The 23,988-nt window shown below is 39.9% G+C and overlaps 1 protein-coding gene across 2 annotated transcripts in view; it reads left to right on the top strand.

Annotated features, from left to right (window-relative positions):
- tut4 (terminal uridylyl transferase 4) overlaps positions 1-23,655 on the top strand; it is a 35,207-nt gene extending 11,552 nt beyond the window's left edge. Inside the window, exons 11-30 of one of the 2 annotated variants that reach the window (XR_004931642.1) lie at positions 569-757; positions 2,837-3,011; positions 3,096-3,580; positions 3,681-3,831; positions 3,976-4,062; positions 8,003-8,106; positions 8,190-8,247; positions 8,341-8,444; positions 9,163-9,252; positions 10,636-10,749; positions 10,844-10,921; positions 11,009-11,186; positions 11,268-11,315; positions 13,554-13,636; positions 13,736-13,851; positions 14,795-14,949; positions 16,134-16,231; positions 17,806-17,946; positions 21,688-21,858; positions 23,135-23,655. Coding sequence is in view for 1 of the 2 variants with exons in the window: in XM_036140808.1 (XP_035996701.1) it covers positions 569-757; positions 2,837-3,011; positions 3,096-3,580; positions 3,681-3,831; positions 3,976-4,062; positions 8,003-8,106; positions 8,190-8,247; positions 8,341-8,444; positions 9,163-9,252; positions 10,636-10,749; positions 10,844-10,921; positions 11,009-11,186; positions 11,268-11,315; positions 13,554-13,636; positions 13,736-13,851; positions 14,795-14,949; positions 16,134-16,231; positions 17,806-18,358; positions 21,688-21,858; positions 23,135-23,223 (3,126 nt within the window). In the remaining variant the exon portion in view is untranslated. Of the gene's footprint in view, positions 1-568; positions 758-2,836; positions 3,012-3,095; positions 3,581-3,680; positions 3,832-3,975; positions 4,063-8,002; positions 8,107-8,189; positions 8,248-8,340; positions 8,445-9,162; positions 9,253-10,635; positions 10,750-10,843; positions 10,922-11,008; positions 11,187-11,267; positions 11,316-13,553; positions 13,637-13,735; positions 13,852-14,794; positions 14,950-16,133; positions 16,232-17,805; positions 18,359-21,687; positions 21,859-23,134 lie in introns of both variants that reach the window. The other variant, XM_036140808.1, reaches the window with a different exon arrangement.
- Positions 23,656-23,988: the final 333 nt, after the last annotated feature.

The raw sequence follows: 23,988 nt of genomic DNA on the forward strand, positions 1-23,988 counted from the left end.
CGCTTCCTTTAACACTCCTACACTGCAAAAACGGATCTAAAAATAAGTAAAATATTCTTAAAGTTAATGTATTTATCCTTGATTTGAGCAGGTAAATAAGATTATCTGCCAATGGAATGAGTATTTTGACCTCTAAAATAAGATAATTAGACATCCTGCACTTGAAATAAGATGATTGAGATGAATTGTTCCTATTTTAAGTACAAAATTCTTATTCCAATGGCAAATCGTCTTATTTAGCTGCTCAAATCAAGAAAAAATACACTTATTTGGAATGGAATAAGTATTTTGACCCCTAAAATAAGATAATTAGACATCTTGCACTTGAAATAAGATGATGGACATGAATTGTTCCTATTTTAAGTGCAAAATTCTTATTCCATTGGCAAATCATCTTATTTACACACTCAAATCAAGGACAAATACACAGATTTTAAGAACATTTTACTTATTTCTAGTTCCGTTTTTGCAGTGTATACGCTTTTTTAGAGTGATTTTAAAAATGCGGATTAGCAGTAGATCTAAAGCGTTCCCCTTTAACACCGTGAATTTGTCCCTTTTTCTTTAGATCGATGGCTTCGATGTGAAGCGAGTAGACGAGTATCATCTCACGGGAATCTTCCTGGACATGTTCGTCAAGTGGGTGCAGCGACCTCCGGCCTCCACGGAGGGCCGCGGGGAGAACCGGGGCGAAGCCAAAGCAGAAAGAGCGTCCAAACCGGAGCAGAATAAAGCCGACGACTGTGCCGAGGGCCTGGTGAGTTAACGAGGCACCAATTAACCCGCTTTCCTCTCTGATACGCGCGTCAGATACTGAAAAAATAGATTATTGTTTTTGTTTTCCCCGTCTGGGCCTCGCCGAAATAAACCAAACAACTGGTGAGCAGAAAGTTAACCTGAATATATTTACCCATTACACATTTCTGGATAAAATATTTTTACAAATGGAATAAATTTAGCGGAATGGAAAATTCCGCTAAATTAAACAGCAAAACCGTTGCAACATGTGCGCCAGTTTAAACCTGCTCCAGAGCAGGCTTATTTCATGTAAACAAGATTAGATCACGGCTGTATAAGCGGAGGAGATAGGGAAGTCTGTCGTAGCCATGTCCATTTTAACGACTGCAACCTGTTGCGGAAGGTGCAAGAATAATTTGCAGAGTTTTTCGAATTAATCGCGTATTGCGCAATAAACAGGATCCTTTAGCGCAGCGCGATGGTGTAATTGTAGAGAGATTTTTCTTGGTGGCTGTTATAAACACAAGCACATCATTTAACAGTGGCTTTTAAAGAGGAAAAAGTGGTGTTAGAGCCATAAATATAAAATATTTAAGTTATTTGTATGATGGTTTGCTTTAAAAGCATTAAAAGCTGAACTTCCTCTTTTTTTTCCTCCTTTTTTTTTTTTTTTTTTTTTTACCTTGAATACCGTGTTTTTCTGACTAGAAGTCAGTTTTTTATAGTTTGGCCAATCCTGCGACTTATATATCAAATTTAAATGGTAAACATTAACTAAGTAGTAAATATTACCATCTATAGCCACAAGAGGGCGCTCTAGGCCTGTGACAACTATATGCTGCTCTTGAACCACTTAAAAATTAATTAAAACATTAACTTATAAACAACAAAGACTGAACAGACGTACATATGTTGTTTCAGTCTGCATTGATGCAGCAGAGCGTTGTGTGGTGCAGCCAGAAGGAACCAGACCACCACAGAACCTGATATTAGACTGTCTGTGAAGCTAATAGCAGCTAGCGCTAGCTTACAGCTCTGTTGTCCGGGCGGTTTACTACTTCACTGATGTACATGAGCTTTATGTTGCTCTGAAACATCCGTGTCGTACTGTTAGCTTAGCATGTAGCACTTTCCTGGTTGGAGTTGGTAGCTTGTGCTAATTTACTCTATTCAGCCTCCCAGGTATGTTTCATGCTATTTAGCTGAGAGTGGATGCAGTTGAATAAGTTGCCTTACCAGATTAAATGTCGGTTTTTAGTCTTGGATTGTGGGAAATAAATTTCTAAATAACTATGATTTATAGTCCGGTTCGACGTATATATGTTTTTTTTCCTCTTTTGAGACGCATTTTCTGACTGAGGCGGTTAATATTCCGGAGCGACTTAGGCTACGTTCACACTGCAGCCTGAAGTGACCCAATTCCGATTTTTTTTTTTTTTTTTTTTTTTTTTTTTTTTTTTTTTTTTTTTTTTTTTTTTTTTTTTTTTTGCCCAAATATGACCTGGATCTGGTCTTTTTATGACAGTCTGAACAACACAGATCAGATTTTTTCAAATGCGACCCAGGCCACTTGGATATGTGCTCCTGAATCCGATACGTATCTGATCTTTTCAAATGTAACCTGTGTCTGTACGGCCGATACCCGACAAACGTCACTATTCTGCGTCCTGCTGTGCAGAAGCGGGAAGAAAGACGACACCCATAGCGGACTTCAATGAGAAGAGCAGTCAATGGACGAAAAGCTCTGGTTAGAAAATAAATTAATGACCGAAAAATGCACGCCAGCATTATAATCCATGTTTACTTCAGCAAACACTGAGGACGCTTTGCTACGTGTGACGTCATCACGTCCTCTACTGCGCATGCGGGACACTTTGGTTGAATGCATTCAGTTCACACAGGAGATCACATACAAGTCGCAAATATTTGGAAATGTGAACAACAACGCAAAAAAAATCAGATTTCCCAAAAAAAAAAAATCAGAATTGAGCATTAAGACCTGCAGTGTGAACGTAGCCTTATAGTCCAAAGAATACGGTATTTTAGCAGCTCAGGCCCGGTGTCTCTGCTTCAGACTGACTCTTGTTTTCTCCCACAGAGCCGTCTGAGCCTGGATCTTAGTAAAGGAGCGTCGCTGGGCCAGTTATGGCTGGAGCTCCTACGTTTCTACACCGTGGAGTTCGCTCTGGAGGAGTACATCATCAGCATCCGCATAAAGGAGCTGCTCTCCAGGGACGCCAAGAACTGGCCCCGTCGCCGGCTCGCTATCGAAGGTAAGAAGTCGCACACAAACAAAAAAAACATGGCGGTGAGCGGGAAAGAACCTCAGGGATTTTCACCTTTTCGTCTCCGTCCAGACCCGTTCGCCTCCAAGAGGAACGTGGCGCGCAGCCTCAACAGCCAGATGGTGTTCGAGTACATCCAGGAGCGCTTCCGGACCGCTTACAAATACTTCGCCTGTCCTCAGCGGAGGGGCGCAGGCGGCCGGCGGCAGAGGAAGAAGAAGAAGAAGAAGAAGAAGGCGGCGCCGGGGGGAGCGGGCGAGGCCGAGCGTAAAACGGACCCGCGTCTGAGCGGAGAGGAGGCCGGCGGGAAAGCTGCAGCGGGTCAGGAGGAGGAGGATGAAGAGTCTGACAGCGACGATGATGACGATGGTTCAGATGTGTCTGGGAAGTCTAAGGAGAGGAGCTTAGACGCTGGAATCATGGACATGGTCCTGAACGACAGACCTTCCTCGTCCCCCAAAGAGCTGCTGGACAGTGAGGAGGAGGAGGAGGATGAAGCCGTCGCGTCGGATGACCTGCACTATGTGTTCGACAGGATGATTTTCACCGGCGGGAAGGTAAATAAATAAATCCGCCTCTGTAAACATCAGCAGCATTTAACGTCCCTGTTGATTCAACGAGGGCGCGTGTTTTTTTTTTTTTTTTTTTTTATTCCAGCCTCCAACCGTGGTGTGCAGCATCTGCAAGCGAGACGGCCACCTGAAGGACGAGTGTCCCGAAGACTTTAAGAAGATCGAGCTGAAGCCGCTGCCGCCCATGAACGAGCGCTTCAGGAGCATCCTGGACGGCCTGTGCAGGCTCTGCTACTGTACGTCCGCCGCTCCCTTCCCCCCACCCCATCCCCCCCCCCCCCCCCCCCCCCCCCCCCCCCCCCCCCTCCGGCCGCGCTAACGCTGGCCAGACTCTTCCTCTCCATCGCCTCCGTGTGACTGAATGCGTTTTTTGTCCGCAGATGAACTTTCGCCGTCGCACATGGAGCAGCAGAAGAGGGAGCAGATCCTCGTCGGCCTGGAGAGGTTCATCAGGAAGGAGTACAACGGTGAGTGTTTCAAAACGTCACGCCTCACCACAAGAGCGAGGGCGATTACCGTAGCTTTCAGACCAGAAGTCGCTACGGATTATAAATTGTATTTATCAGTGAGAATGCTATACAGAATTCTCACTAATTGTTTTCCTGTTTTTCTTTATTATTATTATTCCGTCTGCGTCTAACTACTCCCGCATACTTCAACCAATTTCAACAATTTTGGTGTCAAAACGTTCGGCTCGTTCCTGGCATGCCTGCTATGACTCATGGTTATGCTAACGTTTATACTTTGTAAAATATGTAACTTTTTGTGCAAATTTTTTATTTTTTTTATTTTTTTGGCTGTTCCTATTGAAATCAATGCAAATTGCTTCAAATTCCTTCAAATTCTTCACATTCTTCCTATACTTCCAATTCTTCTAATTGTTCTTAATCTTCAAATTTTTCAAATTCCTTCAAATTTTTTGAAAATTTAAAATTTTTTCAAATTTCTTCAAATTTTTCAAGTTCTTTCACATTTTTTCAAATTCTTCAAATTTCTTCAATTTCTTCAAATTTTTCTATTTTCTTCACATTTTTTCAAAATTTTCAAATTCCTTCAAATTTTTTGAAAATTTTCAAATTTCTTCAAATTCCTTAAACTTTTTTCAAATTCTTCAAATTCCTTCAAATTCTTCTATTTCTTCAAATTCTTAATTTTTTTCAAATTCTTCAAATCTGATTTCAATGTTTTCTGCATTTTCTGCTCAATCATTCTGCAGATTAGCATTCTCACTCGCTGTTACGCAGGAACAGCTTTTTCTAGTTTAGAACTTTAATTTCACAAAATCCAAAACTAAAAGCTGACATTTAAAGGTAGAGTCGCCGATTTTTTTCCCGGAAGTTTCCCAATGTCCCTTTTTGATTAACTGCGTTAGACCAGATTGTGTGAAATAAATCCACCAAATCCACTCTGGTCTTATTTCTTTCCACTGAATCCTTCACTGTAAAAACAACACTAAAAATAAGCCAAATTTTCTTGAGATTAGTGTATTTGTTTGTGATTTCAGCAGGTAAACAAGATGGTTTGCCAATGGAATTAGATTTTTGCACTTAAAATAGGAACGATTCATCTCCATCAGCTTGTTTAGAGGGCAAAATATCTAATTATCTCATTTTAGGGCTCAAAATACTCATTCCATTGGCAGATCGTGTTATTTACCTGCTCAAATCAAGACCAAATGCAGTCATTTCAAGAAAATGTTACTTATTTTTAGTTTCGTTTTTGCAGTGTTCCTCTTCTTCTCTTTAAACTCTAACCCGGTTTGCCTCCTAACCGTTGTCATTTGCACCTCCTGCATCGGGGCAACGCAGCAGCAGTGGATCCAATCAACTCCTCCTCATTTTTAACCAACTAGACATGGAAGTGGAGATGTTTTACTTTTGTTAAATAGCGAAAGAGTAATGTCAGCACTTTATTGTTCAGTTTGTGGCTTAAAACTGAAAATAAAAACACACAACTGTTCTCTTGTGATTGTTTATTAGTTTATTTGCCAGGGACTATGTACAAAATACATTATTCTTTCAAAGAAAATATACTTTGTACCAGATTCTATTAATAATTTCCACCCACAGTCCCTCGGCAGGTTTACAACATTAAAAAAACACTACATTACAGAATTGCATTCAAAATGTTAGACACTATATTTGTACAACATGATCGACATTCCTAAGTTGAAATTGTTTCAAAATACAGACGCTGCCTAATATGAGGAGAATCACGTCTGTTTCATCTCCATTCACAACATTTACGCTCAATACTGCAACTTCTGAACGAGTCAACGGCTCTGTGGTCGTTTCCAGAGTTCTGATGAAAATACAATTTGCTCTGATTGTCGCTTATCCCCAGAAATACTGTCTGCTGCCACCAAAACGGACTGATTTATTCTTGTAAAGCAAATCTTGTTAGATAGACTGGCATGAATGGATCAAATGAAACAGACTCCAAATGTGACTACCGTATTTTTTGGACCATAAGGCGCACCGGATTACAAGGTGCATTAAATATTTTTATGATTTTTGCTCTTAAAATAGGAACAATTCTTCTCCATCTTCTTATTACAAGTGCAGGATATCTAATTTTCTTACTTTAGGGGTAAAAATACTAATTCCATTGGCAAATGGTGTTATTTAGCTGCTCAAATCAAGGAAAAATACACTAATTTAAAGAAAATTTGACTTACTTTTAGAACTTGAGGGACAGAGGGGGTGAGAGGAGGACCAAAATTCTGACAAATCCCTGCTCTTCAGTCCGAATGACAGGATTTTTTTTCTGGGAGAGGGGCAACAAAACCCTGGGAAAGTTGAGAAATGCCAAATGAACACCTAATTGGATCATCCCACAGGTGAATGGGTTAATTGGAAACAGACGAACATCATGATTATATATAAAAGGAGCTTCACGTAAGCGGCAAATGTGGCAAATAATGATCACTGTTTTTTTTGTTTTTTGTTTTTTTTTACATTTGGAACAAAAGCAAACAAAAGTGCAAATAAATATTTATTTATAGACATAGAGCAATAAAAACATTTTATAATTAACTTTATTTATAAACAAAAGGCTAAAATAAAACGTTGTAGGAGAGGAAAATAACAAGACAGAAAATGATTAAAAACACTAAATGTGCTCAAAACTAAAAACAAGAACTCAATAAAAATAATATCAGGTGTTAAATATTTTACCTCAATCCAAACTACATTTTTAAATTTTTTTTATATAATCAATTGTAACCAAAAGGCAGAAGAGTGGATTAGGTAAGTAAATGACAAAGGCTGCGTGTGAATCAGTTACAGGCAGGGATCTATTTCAGCGCAGCAGTTTCAGAGAAATAAAAAATACCATTACCTGTTAAAGATTATGTTTGTAACATATTTACATCCTGCCTGGCAGTGTAGCATTAAGAATTGTTTTAATGCCAAAACCGTTCTTACTTTCTCAAGTGGACCCTTACTGCTTTCGCCATAGTGCTCCACTTGATTTATATATGCAATAAGCTTTAATAGATTTTATTCTGGAACTATTTCATGTTCAATGGATGCAGAAACGGGACGGTAGAAGAGGAAAAAATGGGAGAAAGAGATGAGACAAAATGGTAAAAGAGAGAAAAGGTGAAAGAGGAGAGGAAAGGGAGAGAGCAATATAACATCGGAGTCTGCTTCTACACCTGCAAAGAGAGAAAGAAAAAGAACAGAACCAGCCGATAAAGTATTACAGGTACAAACAACCAATGCCTTCATACCATCACTAAAGAATATACAGTGTTAATTAATACATGTATAAAGAGACAGGAGAAGATAATTGGGGACGAACCCCGCGGAACCCACCGGCAGCCAGCTACACCGGAGCTGATCCAGCCACGGGCCCCAGGGACCCGAGGCCCCAGGGACAATCGGTGCTTTTACTTTTTGCTAAAGTCCCAAACAAGAAAAAAAAATTGCTAGATTCATTGCTTGTTGCTTTTGAATAAAAAGTCACTGGAGCGGTCTGAAAAGTTGCTAAATAGTTTGCACCAGAGTGGGAGCAGAACTTTGGCCCCTCCCATCAGTCCCCTGGGCGTGTTTCTAAGGTGCAGAAGATCGGCAAAACAGTGTTTGGGTTGGAGTGTCCCTGAAAAACAATGAATATGACCTTAATAATAAAGAGGACCAATGAGGCTGAAGCTTGAAACTGTTCTGTTTTGAACCCATTCATGGTTTATTCAGACCTCTGGAGCCTGAGAACGTCACAGAGAACCGAGAACCTGGAAACGGCTCTGAGCCTCAGATTAAAGACGGCTTTCTTCATCAGACAAATCCAGACACTTCCTGGTTTTTCTGACCGTATCTTCATTGATCTCATCTTGCAGCTGCTCGGTGTATATTTAGGTGCAAATTAGCCTTTTTTTTCATCTTTTCTGATCTTTTTACCTTGCAGATAAAGCTCAGCTCTGCTTGTTTGGTTCCTCCAAGAATGGTTTTGGTTTCCGCGACAGTGACCTGGACATCTGCATGACTCTGGAGGGTCATGAGACGGCGGAGGTGGGCAGACTTTACGCTCAGCGCAGGCGTCTGAGTAAACCAGCCGATCATGGCTCATAATCTGGTTTGGATTTCTCTCACAGAAGCTGAACTGTAAGGAGATCATCGAAGGCCTCGCTAAAGTGCTAAAGAAGCACGCAGGCGAGTAAGCTGATTGGCTGGTTGGTGTGTTTTTTTTTTTGTCTTAAATCTGTAGAGTTTGTGACGTCTTCCCAAATCTGTCTTCACCTTCAGGTTTGAGGAACATCCTGCCCATCACCACAGCTAAAGTGCCTATTGTGAAGTTTGAACACAAACAGAGCGGTCTGGAAGGAGACATCAGCCTTTACAACACGCTGGTCAGTGAGGGACGTTAACTTAACCGCGTAAAACCTTCCACTAGGGCTGGACGATATAGGAAAAAATGCATATCGATAAAATATATGTTTTGATCCAATATGATTTCTATTTTAAGTACAACTCTGGCCATTTTATGCTTTTGTTTAGTGACCAATTTTTAAAAACAGACACAAACACTGAATTCAACCAACTTTTTACCAAAACTGCAAGTTTTTAAAAAATGAAAAAGGACGTGTGCCCTCTGAACTCTTTGAAGGGGGCGGAGCTTAGTGATGGAGCTACCTGGGTCTGCGTTGTGATTGGTTGGGAGGATGTAATGACTGTAATAATGACCTACATGGCTTTTTTTTTTTTTTGGCAATTTTTCAATATTTTCTAGGGGAAGTGGTGGCCTAGTGGTTAGAGCATTTTGCTTGTGTCCTGGAGGTTTTGGGTTCAACTCCCACAGACTGCCACTCTGAGTCCCTGAGCAGGACCCTTAACCCCAGATTGCTCCCAGAGAACACATTTCAGTGTAATGTATGGCTGCAATGACAATAAAGGTGATTTATTTTTAAGGAAGAAAAACTGTTATTCTATTGAACTTTTTATTGACCTTTTATTTTTTCTATCATTGACATACGTCTATCGATCGATATGTATTATTAATTTACCGTCCAGCCCTACCTTCCACCAACTTCCCCCGTTTGAATTAACTGGGAGCAATCGTCCGTTTAGGCCCAGCACAACACCAGAATGCTGGCCACGTATGCGGCTCTGGATGCTCGGGTGCAGTTCCTGGGGTACACCATGAAGGTCTTTGCAAAGGTATGTCAATAAAGAAAGAAAACAAAACTCATCACTATTTTATTCTGTAGAAACTTTAAGACATTCAAACATAAAAAAAAAACCTTGGTAAAGGTTCAAAATATTATAATCTGTGTTTTTCTGTTAAAATCATGTTTTGTTTTTGGTTTTTTTTGCATTGTCTTAAATTCATAGGAAATCGGGCCGCATGTATTTATTGATTTTTAACTGAAGAGTCAAATCTGGTTCGCTCAAATCTGCATTTAATTGACTCATTAAAGGAGCAATAAGTAATGATGACACCTAGTGTTTGAAATCGGAACAGCACACAAACCCTGTAGAGTGTCGCGCAGGTTGCCAGGTCAGGACAGATGAGGACGTTTGGCAGCTAAATTCAAGATGACGAGTGAGGCTGAAGTAAGTTTGCCCACAGAGATGCAAAGACTAAAGAGACCAGCTCTCTCAGATGTATCAACCAGTCTCCTGACTATTTTCTCGCTCTGGGGGGGGCTTGCTGACTGTGTGGGGGGCGGCGCAGCTCTGCTACCATTCTCTGTATCGCACCTGCCTTAACAGCTCTTGTTTCGCGCAACTTTTATTTTTAATTTTTTTCATTCATTAAAAGGCTGAAACCGGGGACAGATCGTCCAAAACGGGGACCGCCCCCGGTACTCGGGGAGCGTCTAGTTAGGTCTGGGTGATAAACCGATCAATAACCAACGTCATTTTGCCCATGTTGGTATTTTTGCGGGATTTTGAACGTCGTTTTATAGGTAAAGGGAGGATATGTTCATGTCCCTGGGCCCACAGCATGATGCTGCCACCACCGGTCTGAGAGGCACTGCAGGGGTTTTGGGTTTTCTCTAAAGCCCGTCTGGCTCGTCCACCTGAAGGGCAGCAGGTTTCGGTCCAGCTTGAAGGTACCGGTTCTGGTAGCAGGAGTTTCTATCTTGGTCAGAACCCTCTCAGTCCGGGGCGGAGCAAAACCGCTTCACTGTCCAGGAGTTCAGACGCATTCTGCACTGCAAAAACGGATCTAAAAATAAGTCAAATGTTCTCAAAGTTAGTGTATGTGTCCTTGATTTGAGCAGATAAATAAGATGATCTGCCAATGGAATGAGTATTTTGACCCCTAAAATAAGATAATTAGATATTCTGCACTTGAAATAAGATTATGGAGATGAATTCTGCCTGTTTTAAGTGCAAAAATCTAATTCCATTGGCAAATCAGCTTATTTACCTGCTCAAATCAAGGACAAATGCACTAATTTTAAGAACATTTTACTTATTTTTAGTTCCGTTTTTGCAGTGTGTGAACTTTGTGGTCGTTTAGAGGCTTTTCTGCTTAAAATAACGTCTCCTGATGTGTCGGCGTTATCACAAGCTAATGTGTTGTCTCGTCAGCGCTGCGACATCGGAGACGCCTCCAGGGGAAGCCTCTCTTCTTACGCCTACATCCTGATGGTGCTTTACTTCCTGCAGCAGAGGCAGCCGCCGGTGATTCCCGTCCTGCAGGAGGTACCGTCCTCTGATTGGCGGCTCAGACGTTGTGCGTACCTGAAACGGGGAAGTGTGCCGTTGGGCTTTGAGGGTTAAACGCAATCTCTTCCAGATCTTTGACGGTAAGACGGCGCCCGAGCGGATGGTAGACGGCTGGAACGCCTTCTTCTTTGACGACATGGACAAGCTGGTGAGGTTGCTGGACAGCGGGCTGACTGGTTTTCCCCGGGTTTTGATGCGTCAGGTTTGTGACGTTAGCTCCTTGTCGTCCGCACAGCGCCAGCGCCTCGCCGACCGCCAGCCCAACACGGAGTCAGTGGGCGAGCTGTGGCTCGGCCTCCTGCGCTTCTACACCGAAGAGTTCGACTTCAAGGAGCACGTCATCAGCATCCGTCAGCAGAAACGCCTCACGACGTTTGAGAAACAGTGGACTAGTAAATGCATCGCTATCGAAGGTGCTTAAGAAGCTCTGCTGGAACCGCCGTCGCCGCTCAGCTGCAGCCACGCATTCATTTTCTCACGTTTTCTCCTCTCAGATCCCTTTGACCTGAACCATAATCTTGGTGCTGGAGTGTCACGGAAAAGTAAGTCTTTTAAGAGCAAAAAAATGCTCCACGTTGTTTTTCTTTTAATGTGTTGATTGACAAAAGCCCCTAAGAACTAACCTTTTTATAGAAATAACCGTCTGAGTAAAGAAAATTGCATAAAATCTGCAGTTCAGCAGTGGCAACGTTACATCATCTAAGATGATTTAGACGCAGACTCTGGAAATGCACCAAACAGCCACCAGACTGTGTCTATAATAGCTGCAAGTTGTGTAAAAAACAAAGATTTAAAACACTGAATGGAACCTTTAAATTTTTGTCAAAAGACTGATTAGCCGAGGCACGTCTAAAGTGCCCCTGCACTGATTTTGTGTGAAAATGTTAAGTACAACACAAAGTATTCGTCTTTTAATAAACACACTCCTGACATTCTCTTTAATTTCAAAGTAACATCTATCCAATGATATTTAATTACTCAAATGCAGACTTTGGTGCATTAAAATATGCTTTGAATTCAATTATTAAAATTGGCTAATTGCAGCGAGTGTTTTCAAACGGACCCAAACACTGTTGTTATATTGCTAGACCAAAAAGAATTCAGTTCAATTTTCAATTCAATTTTATTTATATAGCGCCAAATCATGAAACATGTCATCTCAATAAATGTTTATTATTGTTTAAAAAGTCAAATGAAATTATTCTAAATAATTAGCAAACTGGATGACCATCTTTTATTACAACAAATGAGCAAAACCATTTTTTTTACCTTAAATATTTACAATAATTTACACATTAATTTCCATATAAAAAATCTGACAGTTATTTACAGTGATGGTATTTTGCAGAGCAGGTAAAACAAAATGATTTAACCAAAATTAACCAAATTAAAGTATTTGCCTTCTCACCCATTGTTGGTTTAGCTAAACACATTTTACTGGTAAACCTTATTCTCCACGCTAACATTTCCCACAGCTCTTAATGGCAGATTTTTAGCAACACATTTTCCCTTTTTGGCTGAATTTGTAGCACATATCTAAATGTATTGTTGCTTTTTTGTATACTATCTATATATATTTAATATTATACCATCATTATTAAAATAAACTTTGTCAAGTGCATTTATAAAGCATAATCCAGATAAGAAATTCTCCAAAGTGCTTTACAGAAAAATTTACTTATTTAAAGACAATGCAGATTTATGGTTTAAAGAAACTATAAATTTAAAATGAAAACAAACAGCCTGAATTACTAACTAATAAGCTTTTGCCTTTGCTAGAACGCTCTTTAAAGGAACCAACAGTTTCTAAACCTGTCAGATTTCTAGTTAAACAAAATGCTGCCTCCCTTTGTTTAATTTTTGAGCGAGCGGGTCTCTGGTAACCTGGGGGGTGTTGCTGGTTCATGACTGACATGAAGCTCCCACACGGATTCAGTTACTGCCTTATAGGCAGATTATTTATTCAAATCAATCATTTTACATCGAAAATGCAATTCACTCCTGCAGGAGCTGCAGCTCTCTCTTAATTTTTATTTTTTTTTATACAAGAACAGTGAGGTAAATGGTTACATTCTTTAGTCCTAGAAAGAAATTCCCTAAATCTGCCATTGGTTTTACTTTGTAGTTGAGTCAATAATCCCACTTCTGAATTCTGCAGGCTTCGTGGGTTTTAGCCTCACTGAGTTTACTGAGAGCTGATCGTCTAATCTGACATTTTTAGGAGTGAAAACAGTGACGGCCCTCCTTTCTGAATTAATTTTGGGAGGGAAATTTAACCCATCCTCTCGCTGACATTAAACACACCTTTACTGTGTTGCTGTGAATGTGTGGTGACACATTTTTGCATATTTTGGTAGGAGGTGTTGTAACGTAATCATGTATGTAGCTGCGGAATAGAAGAGGTCTGGGAACGGCGCCCTGAGGAACCCCACATCTGATTTCTGCTCGCTCAATATATATATATATATATATATATATATATATATATATATATATATATATATATATATATATATATATATATATATATATATATATATATATATAATAATTTCTAAATGACATAAAATGTATCAGTTATTTTTTTTCTATTACCATTTTAGTTCTGTGCAGATGTATTACCAAATAAATCTGAGAAAGTATGTTTAGCATCTTCAGTGCAGGTACAGGAACCGGATAGACAAAAACTAAAGCTGGGCTCACAGGACGACGTTATTTATAAATCATCGTACGGTGATTAGAGTTTAGCTCTATTCTAGCCTTTTTTTTATCTCCTCCAGTGACGAACTTCATCATGAAGGCCTTCATAAACGGGCGGAAGCTGTTCGGGACGCCCTTTTTCCCCATCCCCGGTACTGAAGTGGTGCGTACGGCTTTTTTTTTCTCACGCGTAACTGGCTGACGTATCCTGATGAAACCCCGCCGGTTAAAATCTGATCCGCCTTCCTTTTGGTTTCTGCAGGATTACTTCTTTGACTCGAAGGTGTTGACAGACGGCGAGCTGGCGCCCAACGACAGGTGCTGCAGGATCTGTGGGAAGATCGGTCATTACATGAAGGACTGTCCAAAGAGACGCAGGTTGTCCCCTCTTTCTGCTGCTGTGTCGTTTAAGCAATGCTTAATTCACACTGGCATATAACGGCATTTTCTCCTGAGCAAAGACGCCGCAGGAAAAAAAAAAAGCGCTGCAGCCATAAGATATCAATAAGCGTGTTTGTCCATTGACTGCCATTAGTTTGCTTATTTCACCGTTTTTCTCTACACCTGTGTTTGCTGTTAAGTCGCTGTTTTATGAAATTTTTATTCAGGTCCGGAAAAGATCGGCAAAGCACAAATAAGAACACATAAACACTGTTTCTATTAGGATAATAGTGCCCATATTTATTATTCCCCACAGAATATAGCAACACAAACAGCAAGCACTTCGCACACGCAAAGTAGCAAGCACTTAAAGCAACATGCTTTCAAACAGGTGTGTTGTTCCATTCCTTACCATGGTACAGGACTGGGAAGTCGGTCAGTCCGGTTAGAGCAACATCAACGTGGCCGGGCATCCTCACACGGCAGACTTCATCGTTTGAGGGCGGTTCCCTGCTTTTTATACCAATCCCGTTTCCAAAACATGTTTCCAAAACAAAAACCGTTCCCCCCAGCATCTCAGCAGTGTGTGAAGCAAAATAACATTGCAAACTCAGAATACCGAATCAGTCTTTCCCACAACACATTTTCATAGGTTCCCACCACAAGTTGAAACAAGTTATAGCAAAATAACATGGCATGAGCATATATGTTGCTCTTAGTCTAAAACTATCCAGTTTTTCCCAAAATACATTGTTAAAGAACAAAAGTAATTCTTTAATATATCAGACGCGTTTAAAATGTGCCGGGCCTGGTGTAAACACACATTTTTGGTCACCTGATCAAACAGCGCCTCAGCCCGGTGTCTCGATGCTTGATCTTAGTCGGCTACAACGCGTGTCCGAGGACACAAGCCTTTATTTTTTTTGTTTTTTTGATGCAGGGTAAAGAAGAAGGAAAACGAGAAGGACGAGGACGCCAAAGATGAGGATCGAGAACCGAAGGACAGACGTTGTTTCCAGTGTGGGGACATGGGTCACGTACGGAGAGACTGTCCTGAGAACCGCCACCTCAAACAGAGGAACGCCGGGGCCCCAAGTAAACAAAGAACTTCACTTTTGGTTCTATAATATAACATTTTAAAGATATGTTTTAGTATTTTACAGTTCTGTTAATACAGTTTTACAGAGACTCCAAACAAGGTAATTATTGCATACATCTAGGTCAGGGTAGACCTTTATTGTTCATTTAAATAAACCCACATTTAAAAAAAAAAAAATTTGTTGAAGTAAAGTTAATTTGATGTTTTCTATTGAATGAACATTTTGTAAATGGAAATTTAAAAAAAAAAATGCAATCCTGAAATTAAACCTAGAACAACTTTCTTAAGCTTACTTATCATAATAAGGTTTTGAGAGTGAATTTGCTAATTTCCCCTAATGATGACAAAGCATTCATATTTGATCTTGATCATAAAATAAGTATAGTACATAAAATAAAAAATCTGACTTTGTAAATTTTTATTTTAAAGTCAGTAAATAATTAAGATATGACAAAATACAGAATTTGAACAAATAATATTTTTCTACTTTGTCCCAATAAACCTATATTTAATAATAGCTATGATGGTAGTCAAAACTTCATTGTCATAAATATTTTCTTATGGAAAGATTTTATATTTATATTTGAAACATTTAGATAAGTAACAATTTAGTTCAATTTGATTTCCTTAAATTACCAATCTAACAATCTAAATAAATATGGGAATATAATACAGTATAAATTAACTAAAAAGTTTTACATAGCTATTAAATTTTGTATTTTCAAATAAAATTTTTCCACATTTCTCTTTTTTAAATTGCGTATTATAGATCACATTCTTGTCACTTCTCGCTCTTGATGCGCACATCGACCAATAAAAGCGTCGCTGACGTCCGTGCTGACCAATAGAAATGAGTCTTTGCTCCTCACTCCAGAGGAAAGCCCGCCCCCAGAACCGAAGAGAACGTGATCTGTTAAACGCAATTTGAAAAGCAGAAATAAAATAAATTAGGCGCACGTTGTTGAAATTAGACTGTGAGCGTAACGTTGCTACGTGCTAAGCTAACAGTTTGACACGGATGTTTGAGAGCAACATAGGAAGGGTAGTAAATCTCTTGAACACGTATCACTGAAGTCGTAAACCGCCCGGACTGCATAAGCTAACGCTAGCTGCTGTCTTGTCATGTCTGCCTGAAGGATAGTAAATAAATAAAGGGTTTTTATTCCTCCTTCCATCACAGCTCCTCACATGGTGCGAAGCGTGGTGCACTCCCAGTCCATCCCCATCCCTCAGGCTGACGCCGGCTCTCCTGGAAGAACCAGACAACCGTCTGAATGTGTGAGTCCACCCGTTACAGCTTTCCTGTAACGACAGGGGCGCCGTGGGGCAGTTTGTCGGTCCTCAGATGTTGTTTAACGTTTTCAGCAGACTCATTTGATGCTGCAGTCTCTCGGCAAACCAAGCGTCTCCTTTTTACAAAAACAGAACTAAAAATAAGTAAAACTTTCTTGAAATAAGAGTATTTGTCCTTGATTTGAGCAGGTAAATAAGATTATCTGCCAATGGAATGAGTAATTTTCCCCTTTAAAATAAGATAATCAGATATACTGCACTTAAAATAAGTTCATGGAGATGAGTTCTTCCTATTTTAAAGGTATACTATGCAACCGGGGTTGATTTTCCAGCGAGGCTCCCCCCAGAGGGCGAAAGTAAAAGTGCACTGTCGTAAAGATGCTCAGCTGTTCTGGTTTCTCCAGCCAGGCGCGGTTGTTTTGAGCTTAGCAGACAGGCGAACGCAACGAAAAGTGGAAAAAACGGCAGTACAAGCAATGACTAACACAGTGAAGGTATGAACATCAGGGTTTCCCGCAGCGCTATCTTGGTGAGGCGGCCGCCTCGCCAAACTCACGCTCGATGTACGCTGATCGGCCGCATATGAAGGATGTTTTCTTCAAGACTGCCAAGGAGAAATGTGTGCGCTGGTACAGCGGTGCGGTCGGCCTAGACAACAGTTCAACCCGGAAAAAGTTACCAAATTCAAGTACATATGTAGCAAGCATTTTGTTGGAGGAAAGGGCCCAACCGAAGAACATCCTGACCCAATTCCAGCGACATCAAGTCAAGGTAAGAGTATTTTGGTGGCCGACATGTTAATAAAGTAGCGCCTGCTACCAGGATAGCATATAGGCTATCCTGGTAGCAGGCGCTAACATGATAGCCTGCTACCAGGATAGCTTACTCAAAAACATTTCAAATGAGACAAACATTGAACATATACCGATTCCTGGACGGTGATTACAAACAAAAAAACGGCCGACGCTGCCTTGATCGCCGCGCAGGAAAAAAAAAACAAAGCTTACCGTTCATCAACTCGGCCAGTTTTCCAGTCTTTTTAAGCCCTCGAACCTCAAGCCATCGTTTGAGCTGAAGGTTGGTGTGTTCTTCCACAGTGCGACCAGTAAACCGTGTGCCTGGGACATCGTCTTGGGAAAGTTTAACGGCTGTAAAGTCGGTCATATCTGTTATCCGTGCGTTCTCTCCTGTATGCCCTACCTAAGCGGCAAAAGGGGCGTTGCTCTTGAGACGGTGACGTCACGTGCGCGGTACCGCATTGCAAGTACGGTATTTCCCCCACAGACCACCAGGGCGGCCGAGAAAACCTTTGTTCGACCTGAAATCACTCATTTAATCATCCAAAATGGTATGGAACACATTAATTAACTGAAAAATGTTGCATAGTATGCCTTTAAGTGCAAAAATCTCATTCCATTGGCAGATTGTCTTATTTATCTGCTCAAATCAAGCACACATACACTAATTTCAAGAAAATTTTAAGGTATTTTTAGTTTAGTTGAGTCTGTTTTTGCAGTTGCTGGTGTCTGACCTGCGTTTTTCTCTCTCCCCGCCGACAGTCGGACAGCCGGCAGACGCCGCCCTTCTCCCCGCAGCCCGCCGCTGTCCCACAGAGCTCGCCGCTCTCCTCCGGCTCCCCCCAGACCTCCCACAGCAAAGCCGGCTGCGTCGGGCCGCAGAAGCCGCCCGCCCACGCCCAGGTGCCGCTCTCTCTCTTCAGCTTCCCCGCCTCCCACCCGGGCCAGTTTCACCCCGCCGCGCTCACCGCCCTGGGGCTCCTCCCCCCCCACCAGTCCCAGGGGGGGCCTCACCACCCGGTCCACATTCCCTCCACCTCCTGGCCCATCCACGGCCCGGTCCTCGCCTCGTCCTCCGCCGCCGCCCCCTCCCCGCCCGGCCTGAAGTTCGCCCTGCGCTCCGTGTCGGGGAGCGGGAGCCCCACGGCGTCGGCGGGCGGCGCCAGCTCCATGAGCCTCAACGACCCGAGCATCATCTTCGCCCAGCCGGCGGGGAGGCAGATGGGCATGGGGGGGGCGGGGCGGGACGGGCCCTGGCACAACAGCATGGCACAGCCCGGGTCACTGGTGGGCAACGGCACGGTGGTGAAGTCAGGTATTCACTGGGGGACGTTTGGTGGCACCGTCTGTCTGTCTGTGGGGGATTCTGGGTTTTTTAAAAGAACAGATTCTGTTATACGGAGACTCAGAGATCCTAGTTTGCTGCTTTAGGCTTTGTTCAGTCAGGTTTTCCCTTCCAAACATCTAGGGATATTTTCCTGGATGAAATCTAGGGCTGTACGATTTTGGAAAATAATCTAATTGCGTTTTTTTTTTTTTTTTCTTAATATTGCGATTTAATGCGACTTTCTTTTTTTTTTTTTTTTTTTTTTTTTTTTTCCCCAGTTTGATTTATCATGTCTTTTTAAACATATACAAACAACAAATTAATTTATTTCCTCACTGTGCAGATCAGTTGCTAAAAGACCCACAGCATCTAAACTCAGAGCAGTAATGATTGCGTTCTGCCTACAATATATTTCAACCAAAATTGCAATTTTGACTTTTCTCCGCATTAACCACAAGCAACAAAAATGGCCTCTAAATGAAGATGTTTGTAAACAAGGACTATTTATAACAAGAACTTTTAATGTTTCTAATAATTAGGGCTGAACGATTTTGGAAAATAATCTAATTGCGATTTTTTTTTTTCTTAATATTGCGATTTAATGCGATTTTTTTTTTTTTTTTTTTTTTTTTTTTTTTTTTTTTTTTTTTTCCCCAGTTTAATTTATCATGTCTTTTTAAACATATACAGACAACAAATCATTTTGTTTCCTCGCCATGTGGATTAGTTGCTAAAACACCCACAGCATCTAAACTCAGAGCAGTAATGATTGCGTTCTGCCTACAATATATTTCAACCAAAATTGCAATTTTGACTTTTCTCCGCATTAACCACAAGCAACAAAAATGGCCTCTAAATGAAGATGTTTGTAAACAAGGACTATTTATAACAAGAACTTTTAATGTTTCTAATAATTAGGGCTGAACGATTTTGGAAAATAATCTAATTGCGATTTTTTTTTTCTTAATATTGCGATTTAATGCGATTTTTTTTTTTTTTTTTTTTTTTTTTTTTTTTTTTTTTTTCCCCAGTTTAATTTATCATGTCTTTTTAAACATATACAGACAACAAATCATTTTGTTTCCTCGCCATGTGGATTAGTTGCTAAAACACCCACAGCATCTAAACTCAGAGCAGTAATGATTGCGTTCTGCCTACAATATATTTCAACCAAAATTGCAATTTTGACTTTTCTCTGCGTTAACCACAAGCAACAAAAATGCCCTCTAAATAAAGACGTTTGTAAACAAGGACTATTTAAAACAAGAACTTTTAATGTTTCTATTAATCAGAATATTATTCAAGAGAACAGCTTTTAGTTGATTTGGACATCAATCCTTGTTGAACATAAAGTCCAACCAACAAGCAAGTCTATGTATTAAACTGATTGACCTGTACTTAATGCTATGTATGATTTATATAAACTCTAAAACAAGTAATAAAATTAGATTATCTCACTGCTGCAACTGTCTTCCCTTCCATGTGGAGGCAAACCCACTTTAAACATTTTACCAACACCTAATGGACGTGTCTAATTCCCTAATTGTTACAGAGCCAAAAATTGCAGACTCTGCGATTTGGAAATTGCGTTTTTTTTAAATCGCGATTATATTGAAAATGCGATTAATTGTTCAGCCCTAATGAAATCCAGTCAGATTTCTTAATCCACTCATTTGTGGAGCGTCAGAAAAGCCCGGTGGCCTTCTGAAAATATGACACTAATGCACCAGTTCTCTTCACTGCAAGCAGGGAACTAAAAGTAAGGAAAACCTTCAATTTTTTTTCCATCATTTAAGCAGGTAAACAAAACTATTTGCCAGAGGAACAAGATTTCTGCACTTGAAATAAGAACAATTCATCCCCATCATCTTATTTTAAGTACAGGATGTCTAATTATCCTATTTTAGGGGTAAAATACTCATTTCCATTGACATATAGTCTTATGTAGCTGCTCAAATCAAGGACAAATACATTAATTTCTGAATGGAATGAGTATTTTGACCCCTAAAATAAGATAATTAGACATCTTGCACTTGAAATAAGATGATGGAGATGAATTGTTCCTATTTTAAGTGCAAAAATCTTATTCCATTGGCAAATCATCTTATTTACCTGTTCAAATCAAGGACATATACACTCATTTTAATAAAATTTTACTTATTTTTAGTTCTGTTTTTGCAGTGTGGAGGAAAATCTAGCTGCTGCACTTCTGAAAGGGTTGCGTCTTTGTTTCTTATGAGGGGAAAACTGTCCTTATCAGTTCATGTCTTTCTCTACACTACAAACAGGGAACTAAAAGTAAGTACAATTTTCTTGAAATTAGTGTATTTTCCCTTGATTTGAGCAGCTAAATATGACTATTTGCCAATGGAATAAGAGTTTTGCACTTAAAATAAGAATATTTCATCTCCATCATCTTATTTCAAGTGCATGATGTCTAATTATCTTATTTTAGGGCTAAAAATATTAATTTCACTGGCAAATAGTCTTATTTAGCTGCTCAAATCAAGGGAAATTATACAGATTTTAAGAAAATTCTGCTTACTTTTAGTTCCCTTTTTGCAGTGTATAAACGTATCCTGGCTCATGTACTATTTTCTATTTTCCACCCAAGCTTCGGCCGCCTTGTAGCTCAGCCCAGTAGCTGTTCAGGTGCACAGAAGCGTGGCGGCGATAAACGAGGACAGCAGTGGAGAAAACCTTGTTTCTCCAGCAGATACCAGGAACAGAGACGCGTCATCAACGTTTATTAGCTACACTGCAAAAACGGAACTAAAAACAACTAAAATCTTCTTGAAATAAGTGTATTTATCCTTGATTTGAGCTGGTAAATAAGATGATCTGCCAATGGAATAAGATTAATGCACCTAAAATAGGAAGAACTCATCTCCATCATCAATTTCAAGTGAAGTATATCTAATTGTCTTATTTTAGGGGTCAAAATACTCATTCTATTGGCAGATAATCTTATTTACCTGCTCAAATCTAGGACAAATTCACTCATTTCAAGAGACTTTTACTTATTTTTAGTTCTGTTTTTGCAGTGTAAAAATCCTTCATCTGCCTCTCAAACATTTGTAACTTTGGATGAATCTAAAAAAAAAATAGAGAAACACGAAACCTTGGATTGGTCCAAAGCTTCAGCTTGTTGATTGAACTTTACGAGCTGATCCAGACCACTTCAGGAGATTATAAGAAAAATCTGGCATATTGGGAGGAGAATGTACGATAAGACGAGAAGAGAGAAAACCGGCAGGTTGAAAAGAAAACTTCACAAATGCCAAAATCTCTAATATTTTGTCTACTTTTCGTCACAGAAGCCAACCACCAGGTCCAGTTTGAAGGTGTGAGCCAAGGCTCACGGTTATGGGAGCACAACAAACCCCCCCAGTACAGCCTCTCTCCATCCTGGCCCTACAGGATGCCCCAGAACTTCCTCCAGCAGGGCAACGGAGACTTCCAGCCGGGAAAAGCCTTCATGGGCCCAGGTCAGAGCAGGCGAGCGGCTTCAGATCCATAATCAGGGGGGGGGGAAGGGGGAGAACCACTGAGCTATATAATACACTGGAGTGCTGATTTTGTTGAGAAACTGAAGTCACTGGCCGCCATCTTGCTACTCCCTACTCTCACAGAACCCCATAGGATTTGGTTGCAACAACAAGCAGTTTTCTGGCTGTGTGAAAACGTTTCACAGGTAATTCTACAGTCAGTGGATGTACTAACACTATAAACTACTAGGAAATTAGGCGCTGAAATATTTTACATGGTATTCATATTAAATATATATATATATATATGTATGTGTGTGTGTGTGTGTATATATATATGTGTGTGTATATATATATATATATATATATATATATATATATATATATATATATATATATATATATATATATATATATATATATACACACACACACAGGGGCGGCTCTAGACAGGGGCCCACAGGGGCCCGTGCCCCTATAGAAATGGTCCTGGCCCCTGTACAAAAGACATAAATTAAATAAACTTCTTACGATTATATGCATTGGTGAAGAAACCACACCTAATTTGTCACTTTTACCAATTTTATTGATTTTTTTAAACCTAACAAGGGTTTAAAAATCAAGGTGTTTTACTTTTAGCTTCAGCTGTATTGAGCTGGGATCACAGTTTTCATCTGCTAGATCAGGGATCTGAAACCTGCAGTACCAGAGCCACAAGTGGCTCACTTCATATTATTAAGCGATTAAATATTGCCCTGTTTTATGATTTCATTCATTTATGTGCCCCTGTGAAAAAAATACTGGCCCCACCTTGGCTCCCCTGGTAAATTTGGTCTAGAACCGCCACTGTGTGTGTATATATATATATATATATATATATATATATATATATATATATATATATATATATATATATATATATATATATATATATATATATATATATATATATATATATAATAGATAAAATGCAAAATATTTCAGCACATGACTTTCTCAGTACTTGATAGTTTTAGAACATAACATAAAAGTATATGGCATTTGACATTTTAAAAGTCTTAAGCCCCCCCTGAACATGAGAAAATCCTCGTTATTCGATGCTGTAGCGCACATATTCCCTAGTTACTGGAGGAAAATAGGGAGTACCAATATGGCGGCAGGTGGCTTCAAAGCGACTCGTTCTAACAGCCGGTGATTAGCACTCCAGTGTATAATAAAGCTCAGTGGGGGAAAACTGCTGTTTTAACTGATTCTGCCACTTTTCTCGTTTTCAAAGGTCCTGTGGTGCGTCCAAACCCCAACTTCCCTCTGGTTCCTCACGTTCGGCACCCGGTCAACCTGAATTTTATCCAGCAGAAGAAATAATCTCTCCTTTTTAATTGGGTCTCTGGTCAGTGATAGAACAAAATGATTTACTCTTTTTTGCGTCGATTGATCACGGACTTTTTTCAGAAGAAAACAAGAATGTTATCATTTTTTGTACAGTTCTTATGTTTTAATTTTTCTGGCTCTCATTACATTGATTTGTGATACAAATGTCAAATATTTTAATGCCCCCGTTTTTGAGGGGGTTCGGGAAAAAAAAAAGTGTTTTTATTTTATGTGTAAAGTATGAAGAATAAATTGTAAACCTTTATTTTTATTAGCTGTACTCATGCTTTGCTTGCTGAAAGATGAAGGCTTTGACTAGATGTTTTTAAAACAAGCTAACGTGTCAGTATGTAGTGCCAAAAGCAGGAAAAAAAGGAAAATATAAAGAAAAAAGCTCCAAAAAAAATAAAGAAAAAAGCAAACAGATCTGTGGTTGCTCTTTATTGATTAATAGTGTTCTAGAAAAAGTAATTATGCTGAAACAGTTTCCCAAAAACAGAGCAGTGACTCTATTAGGCTTGGAGATCAGAGAAATGAAACAGAAATGCAGACGTAAGGAAAACTTTGGCATCTTTTCTTCTGTGACCCTCGACATCACCATCATGTGGCAGAAACAATTCTCCATGATTTATAGAGTCCTTGTAGATTATTTAGTATTAATCGCTCAGAGGAGCAGTGTTTATAAAGTCAATTAAATGTTTTACACTCGACACCAACTTTAGATATCCATCACTTCCACCATATAGGAGGCCGAAGTGC

Source organism: Fundulus heteroclitus, chromosome 9 (genome assembly GCF_011125445.2).
Source record: "Fundulus heteroclitus isolate FHET01 chromosome 9, MU-UCD_Fhet_4.1, whole genome shotgun sequence".
In the NCBI taxonomy this organism is placed as follows: Eukaryota; Metazoa; Chordata; class Actinopteri; order Cyprinodontiformes; family Fundulidae; genus Fundulus; species Fundulus heteroclitus.